The 19,381-nt window shown below is 42.5% G+C and overlaps 1 protein-coding gene across 9 annotated transcripts in view; it reads right to left on the bottom strand.

The window, feature by feature from the left end:
- KNDC1 (kinase non-catalytic C-lobe domain containing 1) overlaps window positions 1-19,381 on the bottom strand; it is a 1,149,158-nt gene that overhangs the window by 100,857 nt on the left and 1,028,920 nt on the right. For all 9 annotated transcript variants that reach the window (XM_078772411.1, XM_078772412.1, XM_078772409.1 and 6 more), the window contains 2 exons: window positions 12,764-12,847; window positions 494-623 (listed from right to left, as the gene is read on the bottom strand). In XM_078772411.1, coding sequence (XP_078628537.1) covers window positions 494-623; window positions 12,764-12,847 — 214 coding nt within the window. The remainder of the gene's footprint in view (window positions 1-493; window positions 624-12,763; window positions 12,848-19,381) is intronic.

Here is a 19,381-nt window from a genome sequence, read left to right as displayed (position 1 = left end):
CTTTCCCCAATTTGCTCGTCATTACCCCTTCCTTTATTCAATAACAACCTTTCTATCAGTTATTGTTTCCTTAAACGTTTCAGCAAAACACAAACATCTAATATGCGGAAGAAACTCTTTCATTACTGACCATCACCTTCAGCCTGCATGGAAACCATGACGATTTATTAATCAATTAATGGGTACGTGAGGCAAACTTTCTTGTATTTTGCTGATAAAATGTGATCACAAATGGGCAGCAACAGAAGATGCAGTGTAAGAAAGATACATTTTGAAAAGTTATATTTTGGGCGTGATAACTGGGAAACCCCTCAACATGCGATGAAGGATGCCTCCATCCTGAAGCTACATTGTACTGCTATGGACTGGTTTGAGTCATGTGGTTTAATACAGGGAGGGGGTGAGGCTGAGCAGGAGTTCGTGCTCAAAATGAGAAATGACATCACATCATCATGACGTCCTCCTGTGAAATCCTCTGCGAGTGGACACACACCTGCATATATATTGTTTGGCGAAGAAGCTGAAGATGGGAGTCTGGGGACCCTGGATATGATAGGACGAACCGCAGGCATGCAGTCCATGGAGACCCTTCGCCTGTTGCGATTCTCGTGCGTAAACAGGGTCTGGAATAGCACACGGCACTCAGAATTTAGTAGTGTGCGTGTCTGTGTGTGTGTGTGTGTGGGGGGGGGGGGGGGGGGGGGGTAATTGTAGTCGAGCACACAGGGACACCATAATGCAAAAATGAATCAAACTGGCATAAAGTTCACAGTGGCAGTACTGGTGAGGTCAAACCTCACCAGTACTACCACTAGTTCATTTTGAAATCACAATGGTAAACCAGTGCCAATAGCGTGTAGTTGTCGGTTTATAAATATTTGTTATCTTAAATACATTTTCTCTAAACTATTTGTATGTTTTACCGTACATCCATATATATCCTCCACTTCTCAAATTATGTCCGTCTCCACAAAGCCAGCTATTCCATGAGTAATAAATGAGAAAATATATATTTATGTGTGATGTCATTGCACTAAAATATGCAAGTTGATGCGTCTATGCCTGTCTGTCTGTCTGTCTGACCGCAATACATTTGGTCATTACTTATCCAATCTCAACGAAACTTGACAGGAGGACGAAGGGTCACAGGATGGAGGTTGTAGAGAATTAATTTGCCCACCTCCCCATGGGGGTAGTCCCACTTGGGCAAATTCCGTGTTGAGGTCTATATCCGTGTTAAGATAGCTATTCACGACATTTTTCCAAGGCCGCTCGTAATTAAAAAAGTAACTACAAGGGCACTCGGTAGAGAGCATACCTCCGTCAGGCTGAACAGTTTGTTTTGTATCCCAATGATAGGCCGGATCTGGATTCGGACCTGAACCAAAATCTAATCGGCTTTTTCTTGTCAGCGAACCAACTCGTCCACCATGTTTAGTCATAACGCATCCAAAACTTTTTTAAATATCATGTTATATATCGCTTTTCACCCGATCTCTCAATGGTGAAGAAGAACTTTAAAAAAAAAAAATTATCATATCCAAATACATATTCAGATCTTCACCAAAATTGAATCGAATCGTCCTTGTAACACACACAACCTCTCCACCAAATTACGTCCAAATCCGTCCACAACCTTTTGAGATATCCTGCTATGTATCGTTTTTGGCCTGATCTCCCAATGGTGAAGAATCACTTAAAACATTATACTAGCCGGATCCGATTCCGGAACTTCACCAAAATCTAATCATTTCGTCCTTGTCACATACGTCAGCTCTCTGCCAAATTTCGACCAAATCCGTCCACAACTTTTTGAGATTTCTTGTTCACAAACAAACAAACAAACAAACAAACGGATAAACAGACAGGTCGGAGTTCATAGCGCTCTTGCGCTGGGAGATGTGGGTGCGGGTGTGGATCAGATGGCGAGTGGATGAGCCCGGCCTGCTCGCCTTGAGCTCGGTGGCTGGAAGAGCGAGCTGCGCACCAAGGTCGTTCCCGCACACAGACTTCGCACCAACGAGCGTATTTTCGCACGCAAGGACGCGGGGCCAGGACGCGGGGCCCGGGGCGATTCCTCATGAGGTTCAAGAGCCAAGTAGAGCTAAATGCCACAAAACACATATTTCTTTTCACAATTATTTTCCCCATTGTTTGTATTTGAGTCTGTAGGGAGCTCTCCAGTTAGGACTTTATTTTATCGTACATCATTTGGTTACCGACATTTCTTCAACTAGGGCATTGCCCGTACTATATCTATATCTAAAATTATATCCCCCCCCTCTATTTACATGCAATGGTTTGGTCCAAAGCGAACGGCTTCCGGAGTTTGGTAAAGAAATCGCCATCGCGTGCACAAACGCGCAGGAAAGCGAATGAATCGCAAATTCGTTTTTATTAGTTGTAAAACATAGTTTAACGCCAACATAGTTTGCAAACGTGAAATAAATGAATACGCTCTCAAATGTGCCATCCGAGGCAGAGTGTGCCCGCCACGTTCGGCACACGCGATCGTTCGCTGCTCTCTGATTGGTTGAATCGTTTTTTGGACATAGCTCGGTAAGTAATTGTCCGATTAATATGAAACCTTGAAAAGGCACATCCTCGGGTCCCCAGCAATATACCTGGCAAGTTAAAAGTATATCGGACCCGTGGTTGTCGAGAAACAGCGGTCACAGACAAACGTACAAACGTACAGACAGAGATTACTGGAATTATCTATCTATAATTCCAGTAATCTCTGTCTGTCTGTCTGGACGTTTGTTTGTCTGTGACCGCTGTTTCTCGACAACCACGGGTCCGATATACTTTTAACTTGCCAGGTATATTGCTGGGGACCCGAGGATGTGCCTTTTCAAGGTTTCATATTAATCGGACAATTACTTACCGAGCTATGTCCAAAAAACGATTCAACCAATCAGAGAGCAGCGAACGATCGCGTGTGCCGAACGTGGCGGGCACACTCTGCCTCGGATGGCACATTTGAGAGCGTATTCATTTATTTCACGTTTGCAAACTATGTTGGCGTTAAACTATGTTTTACAACTAATAAAAACGAATTTGCGATTCATTCGCTTTCCTGCGCGTTTGTGCACGCGATGGCGATTTCTTTACCAAACTCCGGAAGCCGTTCGCTTTGGACCAAACCATTGCATGTAAATAGAGGGGGGGGGATTGTCACCACTCGCAAGCCGTTCGCTTTGGACCAAACCATTTCATGTAAATAGAGGGGGGGGGATATAATTTTAGATATAGATATAGTACGGGCATGCCCTAGTAGATAGATAAAGCCAGTATTTTTGTACATGTTAATTCTGTGTCGTTGAGTTGATTGATTATTCAGGTGCAAAGACGTCGGGTGGAAGCCATCCAGGTAAGTTCGTTATCCTCCTTTCCCTCGCGTGTAAAGAATCCCATCATTGGATTGAACGCCTTGGAGTAAAGCTCGTTTGGTCATCTGTGTTACCCTGCAGTGTTCACTACAGGGTAGGCACATGACAATATATATATATATATAATATATATATATATATAAATATATATATATATATATATATATATATATATATATATATATATATATATATATATATATATAGATATATATATATATATATATATATATATATATATATATATATATAGATATATAGATATATATATATATATGTATATATATATATATATATATATATATATATATATATATATATATATATATACAGACTTGGCATTTAATATGGAATATTTTTTTTTTCTTGACTTGGGTTTACTTTCTTAACTCAGTATATCAATCTGGTGAGTTTCTTTTACACTTTGGTGATTTATCTGTTGAAAGAACCATGTCACTGATTGTCTGTTGCAGCAAGAAGTCAACAACAGGATTATATCACAGGTGGCGTGGCAAAATGTATGGACAGGTGCATTTGATGATTGGCTTCACAGTCGGGTATACAAGGGTTGTTGCGTTCTGTATTAGTGGAAAACAACTGCTGCACGTCTCCAAAAGTTATTGCTGCTTCTTCTGGAGATGGTCCGTCAACTCGACAATGCTGTTTGTCATGGAGTGGTGGCTTTACGAAATTACGGCATGAAACAGTGTGCGGCATGAAAAATTGCTCGGCAGTATGGCATCACTCAAGGTCAGGTGTCAAAGATCCTGAAACGAAATGCTAAGAGGGGTGTCCCTACTCCAATACCGAGGCCAGGACATCCCCGCAGAACCACAAGGAGGGATGATCGCCAGCTGCACCGGTTAGTCCGCAATGGCCGTACCAAGTCAGCTAATCGGCTTAGGGCTGAGTGGCAGCCACTGACAAATGTGCCTGTATCCAGAAGGCTAGTCAACCAACGACTGGTTCAATCAGGCTATCGTGCCAGGCATCCCCTGAGAAAGCCATGCCAGACCAGACAACACCACCAGCACCGATTGCAGTGGGCCAGAGAGCACCATCAATGGCAGCCAGGACACTGGAATCACGTGATATTCAGTGACGAGTCTAGATTTCTGGTCTATCGTCAAGATGGCCGCGTCCGAGTGCGCAGACAAGTGCATGAAGCCTACAACAAAGATTGTATAGTGCCAAGAGTCCAAGCTGGAGGTGGTGGGGTGACCGTTTGGGCTGCTTTTCATACAGGGGGCAAAACTGACCTGGTTGTTCTGAATAGAAACTTGAACCAGTTCAAGTACAGGGCCATTCTGGAAGAAACATTGCTTCCATTTGCTCGTGCAGCCTTTCGGGGAAACTTTGTCTTCCAAGGTGACAATGCACGGCCTCATCGTGCTCGCATGATCCAAGACTTTCTTGCTGACCGTGGTGTAGAGCATATGGAGTGGCCTGCCATGTCCTCGGATATGAATCCGATAGAGAACTTGTGGGCAGAATTAACGCGTCAAATCGACAACTTGGACCAGCAGCCGACCTCTGTGCGTGAATTGCAGCAGGCTATTGTCACTGCATGGCAAGCGATTCCTGTCCAAACCTTGGACAAACCTCTCGTGAACAGCATGCCTCGACGTGTACGTGCTCTCCTGAATGCTCGTGGGGGTTACACGAAGTACTGAACTGTAATTTTACTGTCCGTAATCCCAGTCGTAATTTAACTTTTGTTTTTGTTAAAAAAAAATTTGGCTAATGTGCGAAATAAAGAGATACTTCTGGAAAACGTACAGCAGTTTAACACAGTACTGTCCATGAATTGAGTTCGATATCAGTTTACATCAATTTCAAGGATCAATTTATTTGTTTCGAAATGTCAAATGTGGTTTTTGTTTCTTTTAAAGGTCGCATTAACAAAATCTAGAATAATTTCAACATAATTCCAATGAACTTTTGGTTCGAAGACATATTGAAAAGTAAGTTCACCCCCCACAAAAAAAATATTCCATATTAAATGCCAAGTCTGTATATATATATATATATACTAGCAGAAGTACCCGGCATTGCCGGGTGGGGGAGGAAGAGGGGAGGGGGAAGAGGAGGGGAGGGGAACGGGGGGGAGGGGGGAGGGGGAGGGGGCAGGGGGAGGGGGGAGGGGGAGGGGGAAGGGGGGGAGGAGGAGGGGAGGGGGAAGAGGAGAGGAGGGGGAACAGGGGGGAGGGGGAAGGGGGGAAGGGGGGGAGGGGGGGAGGGGAAGGGGGGAGGAGAGGGTCTGGGGGTGCCCAGGGGAAGAAGGGCCCCTCCCCCCTCCCCCCTTCCCCTCCCCCCCTCCCCCTTCCCCTCCCCCCTTCACCTCCCCCTCCCCCGTCCCCCCCCTTCCTCCTCCCCCTCCCCCCCTCCCCCCCCTTCCTCCTCCCCCTCCCCCCCTCCCCCCCCGTTCCCCTCCCCTCCTCTTCCCCCTTAACACCAGGGGGGTTGACTCAGCCTGTCATCCTACCGAGGTCGGCAAATTGAGTACCAGTTCACTGGTAATTCCCTGTGTGCCGCAAGAGGCGCCTAACAGGGTTGGCGGCACGAACCCGGAAGTCAGAACTCATTGTCGTCAAATAAATGTAGCATTATGTTTCACTCTCTGTCACATGCCGTTGGTCCCATGTCAATCGGATGAAGTTGAAAAATTAACATTACGAAGTTTCTCTGGGACGTACTGATTCCGAATAATGAAGTTGAAAAATTAACGTTCCAAAATACGCTAATTACGCTAACAGAAGCGCTGGCGCTGCGAAGCGCTAGAGGGAGCACTGCGCTCCCTCCCTTCGATTCCCTCCCTCTTCTGCTAGCGCTTCTGTGCTAATACGCTAATTTTAAAACCCGAAGTTTTTAAAAATTTAAGGTGTGCTGTAGTTGCTCTGAGACGTACTGATTCCGAATATGCCTTTGGTTTTTCTCTGCGATGAGTAGCTCTCGAGTTATAAGAGGACAAACAAACATACTTTACTGCTTTATATATACTAGGGCATGCCCGTACTATATATATGCCCGTACTATATATCTATCTAAAATTATATCCCCCCCCCTCTATTTACATGAAATGGTTTGGTCCATTCGCAACGCCAAAGCGAACGGCGAACGGCTTGCGAGTACAGTGACAATCCCCCCCCTCTATTTACATGAAATGGTTTCGTCCATTCGCAACGACCACAGAACCCCCCCCCCCCTCTATTTACATGGAATGGTTTGGTCCATTCGCAACGCCGGCACACGCGATCGTTCGCTGCTCTCTGATTGGTTGAATCGTTTTTTGGACATAGCTCGGTAAGTAATTGTCCGATTAATATGAAACCTTGAAAAGGCACATCCTCGGGTCCCCAGCAATATACCTGGCAAGTTAAAAGTATATCGGACCCGTGGTTGTCGAGAAACAGCGGTCACAGACAAACGTACAAACGTACAGACAGAGATTACTGGAATTATAGATAGATAGAAGTTGGTACGATTCGGCCAAGGAATCCCAGAGATAATTGCAATTAAGTGAGCCGTGACGTCACGGAACGCGCCGCCGGTAATATATTATAATTTATGGTAATCTATGCAGCACGACATGGTCATCACGGAAAACAAGGCGCCTTTGCCGGCGCAAAACGGCTCTCCCAAGGTCAAACTCGGTATCGTTGTGAGCGCACGGTTCAGCCCTTCAATAAAAAGTTTATTTTGTAAAAATCGAACCACGCGTTAAAAAGATATGACTGGTTTTGTTCGCCGGCACGTCGGCGCTCGAATCGGCTCGCGATAAAATCCAACACGTCCTTTGTCGGGGTCGTCTGAACCAACCACGGGGCCTAGAAGGCTGGGACTGGTCTCAAAAGTTAGGTCTCGATCATATCTCGTAATGCTGGAAACTGCACGTCTCTGTGATAATCTTGTGGACCATGACAAGAGATCGTGCGAGTCGCTCGCAACGGCTTCAAGCACTTCCGCATTCGACCATTTCATGAACGCCATACGCCCCGCCCATCAAAGCGCGTACGTATTAAACGAACATACAGTGGCCCATGTGTCGTCATTTGCGCATGCGCCAAAGTCTTTGCAGGAACATGAAGCATCGGAACAGCGCATTTGCGCATGCGCAAGAGTGAGAACCGCCTGTGCACCATTACGCTAACAGAAGCGCTGGCGCTGCGAAGCGCTAGAGGGAGCGCTGCGCTCCCTCCCTTCGATTCCCTCCCTCTTCTGCTAGCGCTTCTGCACTAATACGCTAATTTTAAAACCCGAAGTTTTTTTTTTAATTTAAGGTGTGCTGTAGTTGCTCTGAGACGTACTGATTCCGAATATGCCTTTGGTTTTTCTCTGCGATGAGTAGTTCTCGAGTTATAAGAGGACAAACAAACAAACATACTTTACTGCTTTATATATATATATATATATCTGTGCAGCGTCTGTCCTGTCCTGTGTTGTCCTGTGTTGTGTTGTGTTGTCTTGTCACTGAACTACTTTCTCAAACTTTTGTGAAGTCGTACCAAACTTCTGGTATGCACATATCTCTCCCGTCGGTATGTCCTAACGGTATTTCTTTTGAAAAAAATTCCAATTGTTTTTTTTTTTGGATTTTTTTGGGGAATTTTTTTTTTTCAACTTCAATTGTTTATAAAATGTGATATCACGTATATTACAAATACATTTGTGCAAAATAATTGTTTGAATTATGATTGGTTTAAACCATGACAAAACGGCAACTCGGGTACAGTCATTTATCTGTGACTATCTACACATCTGTCACTGAGTCACCGAATGTACCCGAGTCACTCGGGTACATATCTACACATCTGGGCAGTGTCTGTGTTGTCACTTAACGACTCCCTCAAACTTTTGTTTCCGTGGTTGTGAAGTGTTTTTAATAACGTTGTGGTGGTTTTGAATCATGTGATGGTGAGGTATTTTGAATTATGTGGTGGTGAGGTGTTTTTAAATGACGTGGTGGTGAGGTGTTTTTAAATCACATGGTGGTGAGGTGTTTTTTAATCACATGGTGGTGAGGTGTTTTGAATTACGTGGTGGTGAGGTGTTTTTTAATCACATGGTGGTGAGGTGTTTTGAATTACATGGTGGTGAGGTATTTATAATTACGTGGTGGTGAGGTGTTTTTAAATATGTGGTGGTGAGATGTTTTGAATTAGTTGGTGATGAGGTGTTTTGAATTACGTGGTGGTGAGGTGTTTTGAATTACTTGGTGGTGAGGTGTTTTTAAATGATGTGGTGGTGAGGTGTTTTTAATTTTGTGGCTGTGGGGTGTTTTTATTACGTGTTTTATGGCTGTGAGGTGTTTTTAATTTTGTGGTGGTGAGGTGTTTTTATTACGTGTTTTATGGCTGTGAGGTGTTTTTAATTTTGTGGCTGTGAGGTGTTTTTATTACGTGTTTTATGGCTGTGAGGTGTTTTTATTCCGTTTTTATGGCTGTGAGGTGTTTTTAATTTTGTGGTGGTGAGGTGTTTTTATTACGTGTCTTATGGCTGTGAGGTGTTTTTATTACGTGTTTTATGGCTGTGAGGTGTTTTTATTCCGTTTTTATGGCTGTGAGGTGTTTTTAATTTTGTGGTGGTGAGGTGTTTTTATTACGTGTTTTATGGCTGTGAGGTGTTTTTATTACGTGTTTTATGGCTGTGAGGTGTTTTTAATTTTGTGGTGGTGAGGTGTTTTTATTATGTGTCTTATGGCTGTGAGGTGTTTTTATTACGTGTTTTATGGTTGTGAGGTGTTTTTATTATGTGTTTTATGGCTGTGAGGTGTTTTTATTCCGTTTTTATGGCTGTGAGGTGTTTTTAATTTTGTGGTGGTGAGGTGTTTTTATTACGTGTTTTATGGTTGTGAGGTGTTTTTATTACGTGTTTTATGGCTGTGAGGTGTTTTTATTCCGTTTTTATGGCTGTGAGGTGTTTTTAATTTTGTGGTGGTGAGGTGTTTTTATTACGTGTTTTATGGCTGTGAGGTGTTTTTAATTTTGCAGTGGTGAGGTGTTTTTATTATGTGTCTTATGGCTGTGATGTGTTTTTATTACGTGTTTTATGGTTGTGAGGTGTTTTTAATTTCGTGGTGGTGAGGTGTTTTTATTACGTGTTTTATGGCTGTGGGGTGTTTTTAATTTCGCGGTGGTGAGGTGTTTTTATTATGTGTTTTATGGCTGTGAGGTGTTTGTGTTTTTATTCCGTTTTTATGGCTGTGAGGTGTTTTTAATTTTGTGGTGGTGAGGTGTTTTTATTACGTGTTTTATGGCTGTGAGGTGTTTTTAATTTTGCGGTGGTGAGGTGTTTTTATTATGTGTCTTATGGCTGTGATGTGTTTTTATTACGTGTTTTATGGTTGTGAGGTGTTTTTAATTTCGTGGTGGTGAGGTGTTTTTATTACGTGTTTTATGGCTGTGGGGTGTTTTTAATTTCGCGGTGGTGAGGTGTTTTTATTATGTGTTTTATGGCTGTGAGGTGTTTTTATTGCGTGTTTTATGGCTGTGAGGTGTTTTTATTTCGTGTTTTATGGCTGTGAGGTGTTTTTCATTTCGTGGTGGTGAGGTATTTTTATTACGTGTTTTATGGCTGTGAGGTGTTTCTAATTTCGTGGTGGTGAGGTGTTTTTATTACATGTTTTATGGCTGTGAAGTGTTTTTATTACGTGTTTTATGGCTGTGAGGTATTTTTATGACGTGTTTTATGGCTGTGAGGTGTTTTTAATACGTGTTTTATGGCTGTGAGGTGTTTTTATTACGTGTTTTATGGCTGTGAGGTGTTTTGAATTATGTGGTGGTGAGGTGTTTTGAATTACTTGGTGGTGAGGTGTTTTGAATTACGTGGTGGTGAGGTGTTTTGAATTACGTGGTGGTGAGGTGTTTTGAATTATGTGGTGGTGACGTGTTTTGAATTACTTGGTGGTGAGGTGTTTTGAATTACGTGGTGGTGAGGTGTTTTGAATTACGTGGTGGTGAGGTGTTTTTAATTACTTGGTGGTGAGGTGTTTTGAATTACTTGGTGGTGAGGTGTTTTGAATTACTTGGTGGTGAGGTGTTTTGAATTATGTGGTGGTGAGGTGTTTTGAATTACTTGGTGGTGAGGTGTTTTTAATTACTTGGTGGTGAGGTGTTTTGAATTACTTGGTGGTGAGGTGTTTTGAATTACTTGGTGGTGAGGTGTTTTGAATTACTTGGTGGTGAGGTGTTTTGAATTACGTGGTGGTGAGGTGTTTTGAATTACTTGGTGGTGAGGTGTTTTGAATTACTTGGTGGTGAGGTGTTTTGAATTACGTGGTGGTGAGGTGTTTTGAATTACGTGGTGGTGAGGTGTTTTGAATTACTTGGTGGTGAGGTGTTTTGAATTACGTGGTGGTGAGGTGTTTTGAATTACGTGGTGGTGAGGTGTTTTGAATTACGTGGTGGTGAGGTGTTTTGAATTACGTGGTGGTGAGGTGTTTTGAGTTACGTGGTGGTGAGGTGTTTTGAATTAAGTGGTGGTGAGGTGTAACCGTCCCAAACTTCCAGTCTGCACCTACCCCTCCCCTATGTATGTGCTGAGGGGTTCTTTCTTGAAAAAAAAACATTTAACCTAAATCTTCAACCTAAATTGCCTATAAAAATGTAATATCACAAACACAACAAATAAATTTGTGCCAAGTAATTGTTTGTATTATGATTGGTGAAAATCATGACAACACAGCAACTCAGGTACAGTCATTAGCCTCAGCTAAAATAAGCCCGCTCCTCAGTAACGACGCTTTGTGAAGCGAGCCCAGCGAGCCGATATTATGTATAAATATATATACACACACATATATATATATATATACATATCCACATATACATATATTATTTCCTATTCTCTGTATTTATATACTTTAGACCTGTTTGACTTGTTTAAGACCCTTTGGACTCGTGAAGACTTTTGCACCCTTTTGACCCCTTTACCCCTGGACCTTTCACTCATTAAACCATGTTTTGACCCTTTAGACTCCTTAGACTCTATAGACCTGTAAATACTGTTGAAACATACCCTTTAGACCTTTAGATCCCTTAGACATTGAGACCCCTTCGATCCAATAACCCCATGCACCACTTAGATTCTTTGACCATTTTAGACCCCTAAGACCCATTAAGACCTTGTTTGCCTTATGGATGCTGTAGATGGTGTAGATCCTGTTATGACCCATAATACCCAATTATAACCCTTAGGCTATATAGATATTTAAGACTTCGAAGACCCTTTCGAGTTTAGAATGATACAACCCCATTATACCCCCATTAGACCCCATTTATAGACCCTTTAGAATGCTAATACCCTATTTCACCATTTAGAAACTGAATTCATTAAGACCCCTCATACCATATAGATCACATTAGACCATTCAGACTCCCAAGGCCCAATATACTAGTAACAACTGTTGAACATGCCCTTTAGACACCTTACACTTTTTAGACCATTTTGGACCCCTTTAGACTACCTTAGACGCTTTAGGTCACTTAGATCCTTTAGACTGCTGAGATCCCTGAGACATTTAGATGTCTTTAGACCTTAACCACGATTGGAAAAATACCATTTAGCTCTTTAGACCACTTAACTTAAGACCCATATATACCCTTACAGACCCTTAAAACCTTTGCACTCATTACACACCTTCGAGGTAGGGGGTTATTTAAGGACAAAAAAAGATGATAACACGGAAATGCCTGAAGATACAGGTATCAAAATGTGTAGATCGAAGGTCAACGCCATGGTGACTTAATTTGCATAAAATGTGATGGTGGTAATATTGTGTCAGGAGATTGCAGATTCGCAGTGGAGCCACTCGTGGGAAAGATATCGTCAAAATGACCATGTTCAGAGGTCAAGGTCCTCTCAAGTAACACCTTCTTGTTTGTTTGTCTGTCGCTCTGTCTGTCTGTAAGCAGGATATCTCAAAAAGTTATGGATGAATTCAGACAAAATTTGGTGGATAGCTTTGGTGGGCGACATGGACAATCAATTTGTTTTGGGTCAAGATGTGAACATGGATTCGGATACGAGAATTTTTAATTTCTACGTGATCCTTCACCATTGAAAGATGGGGGCCAAAACAATATTGAGCAAGATATTTCAAAATGTTGTTGATGGATTATGATAAAACTAGGTGGATGAGTTGGGTGGGTGACAATACCAAGCCGATTAGATTGTGGTTCAGGTCCGGATCGGGTACTTATCCGGCCAATCAGTGGGATACAAAATGTAAACTGTTCAGCTTGGCGAATGTATGTGCTCTAATGAGTGCCATTCTAGTTCTCTATGTTAACACAGACCTATAGAAGGCAAAGGTGTGGCAGTGCAGCAGATGAGAGATAAATGCCCCTGATGGCGGTGTATAATGCGCTTACCATCCGTTGCAATGCCTCTGTGAAAACTATCTTCAGGATATCTAGTGAAAGGATACCCGTTTGGAACTGATATCTGGAGGTTTCCTGGAAGAAAAAAACACAAGAAAAACAAACAAACATTATTTTGGACTACTGTGTTGAGTCATAAATAAAGCCTTTATAACTGATAAGCTGATTAAATCAAGTTATAAAAGAATTTCTTGTTCACTATTTTATAGGAACAGGTGCCTTATTATGCTGTAACCGCATGAGGTTTAAATCCCAGAGTCTGCATAGATTGGTATCGTCTCAACTTGTCCTTTTCAACAGGGATTTAATTACATTCATGCAGGCACTTGTTCATATCTTGTGTGCAAAAAAGACATTGGGAGATAATAGCTTACTTGTGTATGGATTACGACGACGTTACTAAATCAACACAAGATATGGGATCAGCACAACATTATTAACAATTTGCACCTGGGATACCATCATCATGAGCTATGTGCTCAAACAGCAACATCAAACATGTCCTTTTGATGTATGTTAAAAGGTGGGACAAGATTCCCCTGTCGTGAATGGTGGGTCAATACCCCAAATCCAAGGCCCCAATACAGACTCTTAAATCCTGGTTATATGTTCAGTATCATGAATGTTCACACCAGCAGATTCTTGCGCGATAGTCTCGTGGGGAATTTGAAATGACAAATGTTCAGTATACTGAACAAAAGGACTGAGGTGGATATATATATATATATATATATATATATATATATATATATATATATATATATATATATATATATATATATATATATATATATACATATATATTGTTGAGGTTTTGAGAATTGTACATATAACATCATTAAAGGTTAAAGGTTTGCCCCCCATAGTTAGTCCACAAGCAACACGTAGGCCCATTAGAATTAGTTATGTCATAGTATGTGTAAGAGTAGGCCATTTCCCTAGTGACATCTGCGTTGTGTAAAGAAATAAGCTTCGGCCCCTTTCATTTTGCGGCCGCCCTTCAATTCCATCTATGGGCAAACTCGATCCCACGCCCCATTTGGCATCCCTCAAGTTTGTTACGCTTTGGCCGCCAGCAGCGTTAGCTGCCCGTTGCTCGCTCAAACTAGTCGGGTAACCATGAGGTAGGCCTGAAAAGAGGGAGGAGCGTGAGGTCGGGGTGTGGCCGCGACAAGCAGCACGACAGAAGGCGGTGACGGTAAGGGCAACAGCCAACCAGAGCTCGGTGGGCATGGCTTGATAGGGCGTGGCAAGAGATGTCTGGTGAGTTCCAGAGGGTTCCAAGGGCGTGGTAATAAAACCCTTGGCGCGAGGCCCCACCTCAGATGAGAAAGGGATGCGCGGTGTTGAAGTGATGAGATGAGAAGGGAGAGGTGCTTACAGAGGACTGCCCTTATGAGAACTGATACGAAGGTCTGGCTGGAGCTGAGCTTGGAGAAGGGAGAGGCGCTTGAGAGAACTGATCCGGAGCACTCGTGCGAGAACTGCATTAAGAAGAATGGCGTGCGCAAAGCAGTTTCGAGCCTTGATTGAGAAGCGCATTGTTCGCGCTAATTGAACTATTACGAACTATTCGCTTATTACGTACGCGGCTGAGCCACAAGTGTAATCACCAAGGCCAGCCTACCGTTCGCCCTGTGATAATCCTGTGCGCAAGAACGACACGTGGAGAGCTCCTGCCATCTTTGTTCATCTCCTTCGCGGTGCGAGTTGGGGACCGGAGGGAAAGCTGCCTGGACGCCATCCCTGGACCATCGACCTGTTCGTCTGCAACCGCGTGTGAGTGTGTCTGAGTGTGATGGGCCCGTTTGTCCAGGGATAAGTTAAGACTGTTTAAGGCTGCACTGTGTATTCTTCTTCTTCTTGTTCAAAGTGTAAATACATTCTGTTATTCCTTTCTTCCAAATTCGACCGTTGCAGTCATTTCCTCCATTGGGTAAGCGTGGCACGATTAAGAGCCGCTCGGATCAGGTTTAGTCATTGATAACGGCTCGGGTCACGGGTCGCTACCGCTCGGCGTTTCCACTAACACCTGTGATTCGGGCGGGGCTTATTTCCTCGTTTCCGGTCAGCATTAGTACTTAGGTAATAGCAAATTCATAGTCCTAAAACCCTATTTAACGCTGCCCGGGAAGGACGTCATAGGTCCCGGGTCCCGTCGACTAGTAAAAGACAAGAGGACTAATCCCCCCTTGGTAAAGAGGAAAGGCCGATGCTGAGATCCGCAATATATATATATATATATATATATATATATATATATATATATATATATATATATATATATATATATGTATATATATATATATATATATGTATATATATATATATATATATATATATATATATATATATATGTATATATATATGTATATATATATATATATATATATATATATATATATATATATATATATATATATATATATATATATATATATATGTGTGTATATATATATATAAAAGAACGTTTTTGTTTGTTTGTTTGTTTGTGTGTTTGTTTGTTTGTTTGTTTGTTTGCCTGCGCAAGCTAATCTCCTGAATGGTGAAAGATAGGAGGAAACCTCTAATACAAAAAATGTCGGGACGGGCCCCGGGAAGGTTTTAGGCTAGGTGGCGAGACCGGTTGAGGCCCACCTCGGCTGGGCTGGGCCCATTTCGCAATTAAAAGCTGAGCTGAATTATAGTAGTCAATCTTCTACGGTCGCGAGTAAAAGCTGAATTATAGTAGTAAATTCATTCAAAAAGAACTAAAAATGTTGCGACGGGCCCCGGGAAGGTTATAGGCTAGGTGGCAAGGCCGGTCGAGGCCTCTTCGGCTGGGCTGTGCCCATTTCGCAATTAAAATCTGAGCTGAATTATAGTAGTCAATCTTCTACGGCCACGAGTAAAAGCTGAATTTATTGTAGTAAATTCATTCAAAAAGAACCAAAAATGTCGGGACGGGCCCCGGGAAGGTTATAGGCTAGGTGACGAGGCCGGTCGAGGCCGCTTCGGCCGGTCTGGGCCCATTTCACAATTAAAAGCTGAGCTGAATTATAGTAGTCAATCTTCTACGGCCGCGAGTGAAAGCTGAATTATAGTAGTAAATTCATTCAAAAAGAACCCTGGCAACGCCGGGTGCTTTCGGCTAGTATCTATATAATAAAAGGCAATGTCTGTTTGTGGTATCGTTAGGTATACAAATCCATATGTGCCTACTTTGAGGTCTTAAAGGTGCACAACTAGGGGTAGTTTTATATGGGGGAATCCAATGGCAGTCTTTAAAATTACTGAAATCGCACTCCCCGAGCGCGAACTCAAAAAAAAAGAAAAGAAAAGACGGGACCACGATATATTTGACCTTTCTAGAATTCTATTGGACAATTTAAATAGTCTCCACCTCCCTAAGGTCTCCGCCCCTCCTAATAATCCTATATAAGCCGTGGGCGTTACATCAACATTCATTTTAATAGCGAACGTTTTCGCCACGTTTCTTCATTATTATTATTATTCCTATTTCTCCGATTTATTCCTATTTCTGCTCGAACTTCTGCTCGTATAAAAAAAAAGAAAAAAAAAGGCGGGACCACGAAATATTTGACCTTTCTCGAAGGGTCAATTTTTTTTACCCTTTTTCTATTGGACAATTGAAATAGTCTCCGCCTCCCTAAGGTCTCCGCCCCTCCTAATAATCGTATATAAGCCATGGCGTTACTTCAACATTCATTTTAATAGCGAACGTTTTCGCCATGTTTCTTCATTATTATTATTATTCCTATTTCTCCGATGTATTCCTATTTTTTTATTCTGATTTATTCCTACCTTCGAAAATCTCCGATTTATCCCTATTTTATAAGTAAAGCGAAAGTTTTCCATAAAAAAACGAGCGTTTTCCCCACCTCTTCCCATTATCAACCGAAAAGCGACAGTTTTCCCTACTACGATGCCACCCAAAAATCGGCCAAATTTCGGAAAGTTAACGGACACTTTGTATTTGATGCGCGCCTGGAATGTATGACGTCAACACGTACTCTGCCAGGAAGTCAGAAAGAGCCGTCACGTATCATATGGTACAGTACAAGCCTTCGCGTTTTACTTTGAACTCGCAGCTGTTTCTAAAACAATCGGTGCCACTTTGTTTTCTTCAATTTGATCATTGAAATTCTCTCTAATTCTAAACAAGGGTGAAAGCTACTCAAGGTTTGGGGGTTGTATAGAGTAGGCTACAGTCCAACTTTAATCGGTCCCTAAGGCCAAAGTTCGCCAACAGAAGCGAATAGCTGTTGCTGTTGCTTCTTCAGGCATTGCCGCCACCTTACGTCCAGGAGGTCGTACTGCCCATTCTGCATTCAAGCTTCTGGTAGACCTAGCCATCAATGATGCCACTGTTTGCAGGATTACCAAAACTTCTGGAGCTGGTCAAGTTCTAAAGAGATGTCACTTAATTGTTTGGGATGAATGCACATTGGCCCATAAAAGAGCATTAGAGGCACTTGACAGAACATTGCAAGATTTGTGTAATTGCAAGGCCCCAATGGGAGGAGTCACTGTTCTACTGTCAGGTGACCTTCGGCAGAGATTGCCTGTAATTTCCAGGGGAACCAGAGCTGATGAAATCCGTGCTTGCCTGAAGTCATCATTCTTGTGGCACCATGTCAAGACCATGACCTTGTCAACAAACATGAGAGCACGTCTTTTTGGTGATCAGCTTTCTGCTCAGTTTGCTCAGAATCTGCTACAGCTTGGAGAAGGGCGAGTAACTGTACTTCCTGATGGTACCATAAATCCAGCTGCGATCAGCACTGTGGTCATTTCAGTCAACGATTTGATAGGAAAGGTGTTCCCAAACTTGCAGCACCATTATCAAAATCACAAATGGTTGTGCAAGAGGGCAATTCTGGCACCAAAAACACCACAGTCAATGCAGTAAACGAGCAACTCTTGCAAGCAATACCTGGACACTCACGCACATACAAATCTGTTGACACTTGTTGATCAATTTGAAGTTATAAATTACCCCCACTGAATTTCATCATTCGCTAGAACCACCTGGCCTGCCTCCTCATTGGCTTGAACTTAAAGTAGGAACACCAATAATGCTGCTACGCAATTGGGATCAGCCTCGACTGTGCAATGGCACAATACTTGTGGTCAAGAAATTAATGCCCCATGTTATTGAGGCCACTATTCTCACTGGTAGTGGCAAAGGTGAGGACGTCTTCATTCCTCGCATTTCTCTCATACCATCTGACCTACCCTTTCAGTTCAAGAGACTTCAGTTTCCTGTCAGGGTCAGTTTCGCCATGTCTATCAACAAACCACAAGGGCAAACATTAACAGTGTCAGGATTGCATCCGGAAGAGTCCTGCTTTTCTCGTGGTTAGCCATATGATGGCTGTTCCACTGTTCCAGAGTTGGATGTCCCTGCAATCTTTTTGTTTACACTCCAACTACAACGACTCACAACATCGTCTATACTGAAGTGCTGAAGTGAAATTGCCTGTCATAAGTGGGGCTAAATTATCCAAAATGTCCTGTAGATATATAGGTCAATTGTGAAATAAGCTATGACTAATAAGCAGTTGCGGACCATCAGTGGTGGTGCTATTAGTGTGGCTGGACTGTGAGTCTGGCAAGCTCTTAGTTCTAAAAAAAAGGTCACAATACTCAATGACGATATCGTGTCAAGGTGGGTGCACCTTGCCATAATGGTGCCAAATGCCTACAAGAGTAAGCCTGGAATAAAAAAAATCCGAGTGGCTGTTGGGAACCCACTCATAACCCAAATTCCCATGAAACCTCCCGAGCGAAGCCGGGTACTTCTGCTAGTATATATATATATATATATATATATATATATAACTGCAAGAAATAGTAGAAACTCCACAGTACGAGCAGGGCGCCTCATTTGCATTGAATAAATAATCGTTAGATTAAATAAGACGCGGACGTAGCTTCAGGACGTCGATCTTTAATTGTCGACAAGCTTTCGACCAACAAAGGTCTTCTTCTGAGTCGGCCCCAAGTTCCGTTGAACACCTTCTGCAGCACCTTCATGAATCACCTTCCGTTGAACTTGGGGCCGACTCAGAAGAAGACCTTTGTTGGTCGAAAGCTTGTTGACAATTAAAGATCGATGTCCTGAAGCTACGTCCGCGTCTTATTTAATCTAACGATTATATATACACAAAGAATTAAGTTAAGCACCCCCCCGTTTTTTTACAACCTCGCACATTACAAGTTTGTTGTCGTCAAAACAGTGTAATATACCCATGATATTGCTATATTTTCTGGAGAAGTGATATTATGGTCACATAAAAACATAACAATCATGCCGTTTTCAATATTTTATTCTGAATAATTTAAGGTGAAATTTTTTGGGAATTTTAGGCATATTTTCACCTCAATTTAAGTATGGAGCTATAGGTCCATCACGGACAGTGTGGATGACGTTTATGTTTTCTAACGTACAGTCATTGTTCTGAGAAGACCTCTAGCGATCTTTGCGTCAATAACGTGTGTAGGACCCACGTGATCGGATCACTGACTCAACCCTACGTCTCATAGACCCTGTAAGCCGTCGTATGCGTTGCTGTGGCAGGTTGTTCCATTCCCGATGTAATGCAC

This window comes from Myxine glutinosa, chromosome 2 (genome assembly GCF_964187855.1).
Source record: "Myxine glutinosa chromosome 2, kmMyxGlut1.1, whole genome shotgun sequence".
In the NCBI taxonomy this organism is placed as follows: Eukaryota; Metazoa; Chordata; class Myxini; order Myxiniformes; family Myxinidae; genus Myxine; species Myxine glutinosa.
Note: the sequence above shows the minus strand (reverse complement) of the source record. Positions and strands in the feature narration are given on the sequence as shown.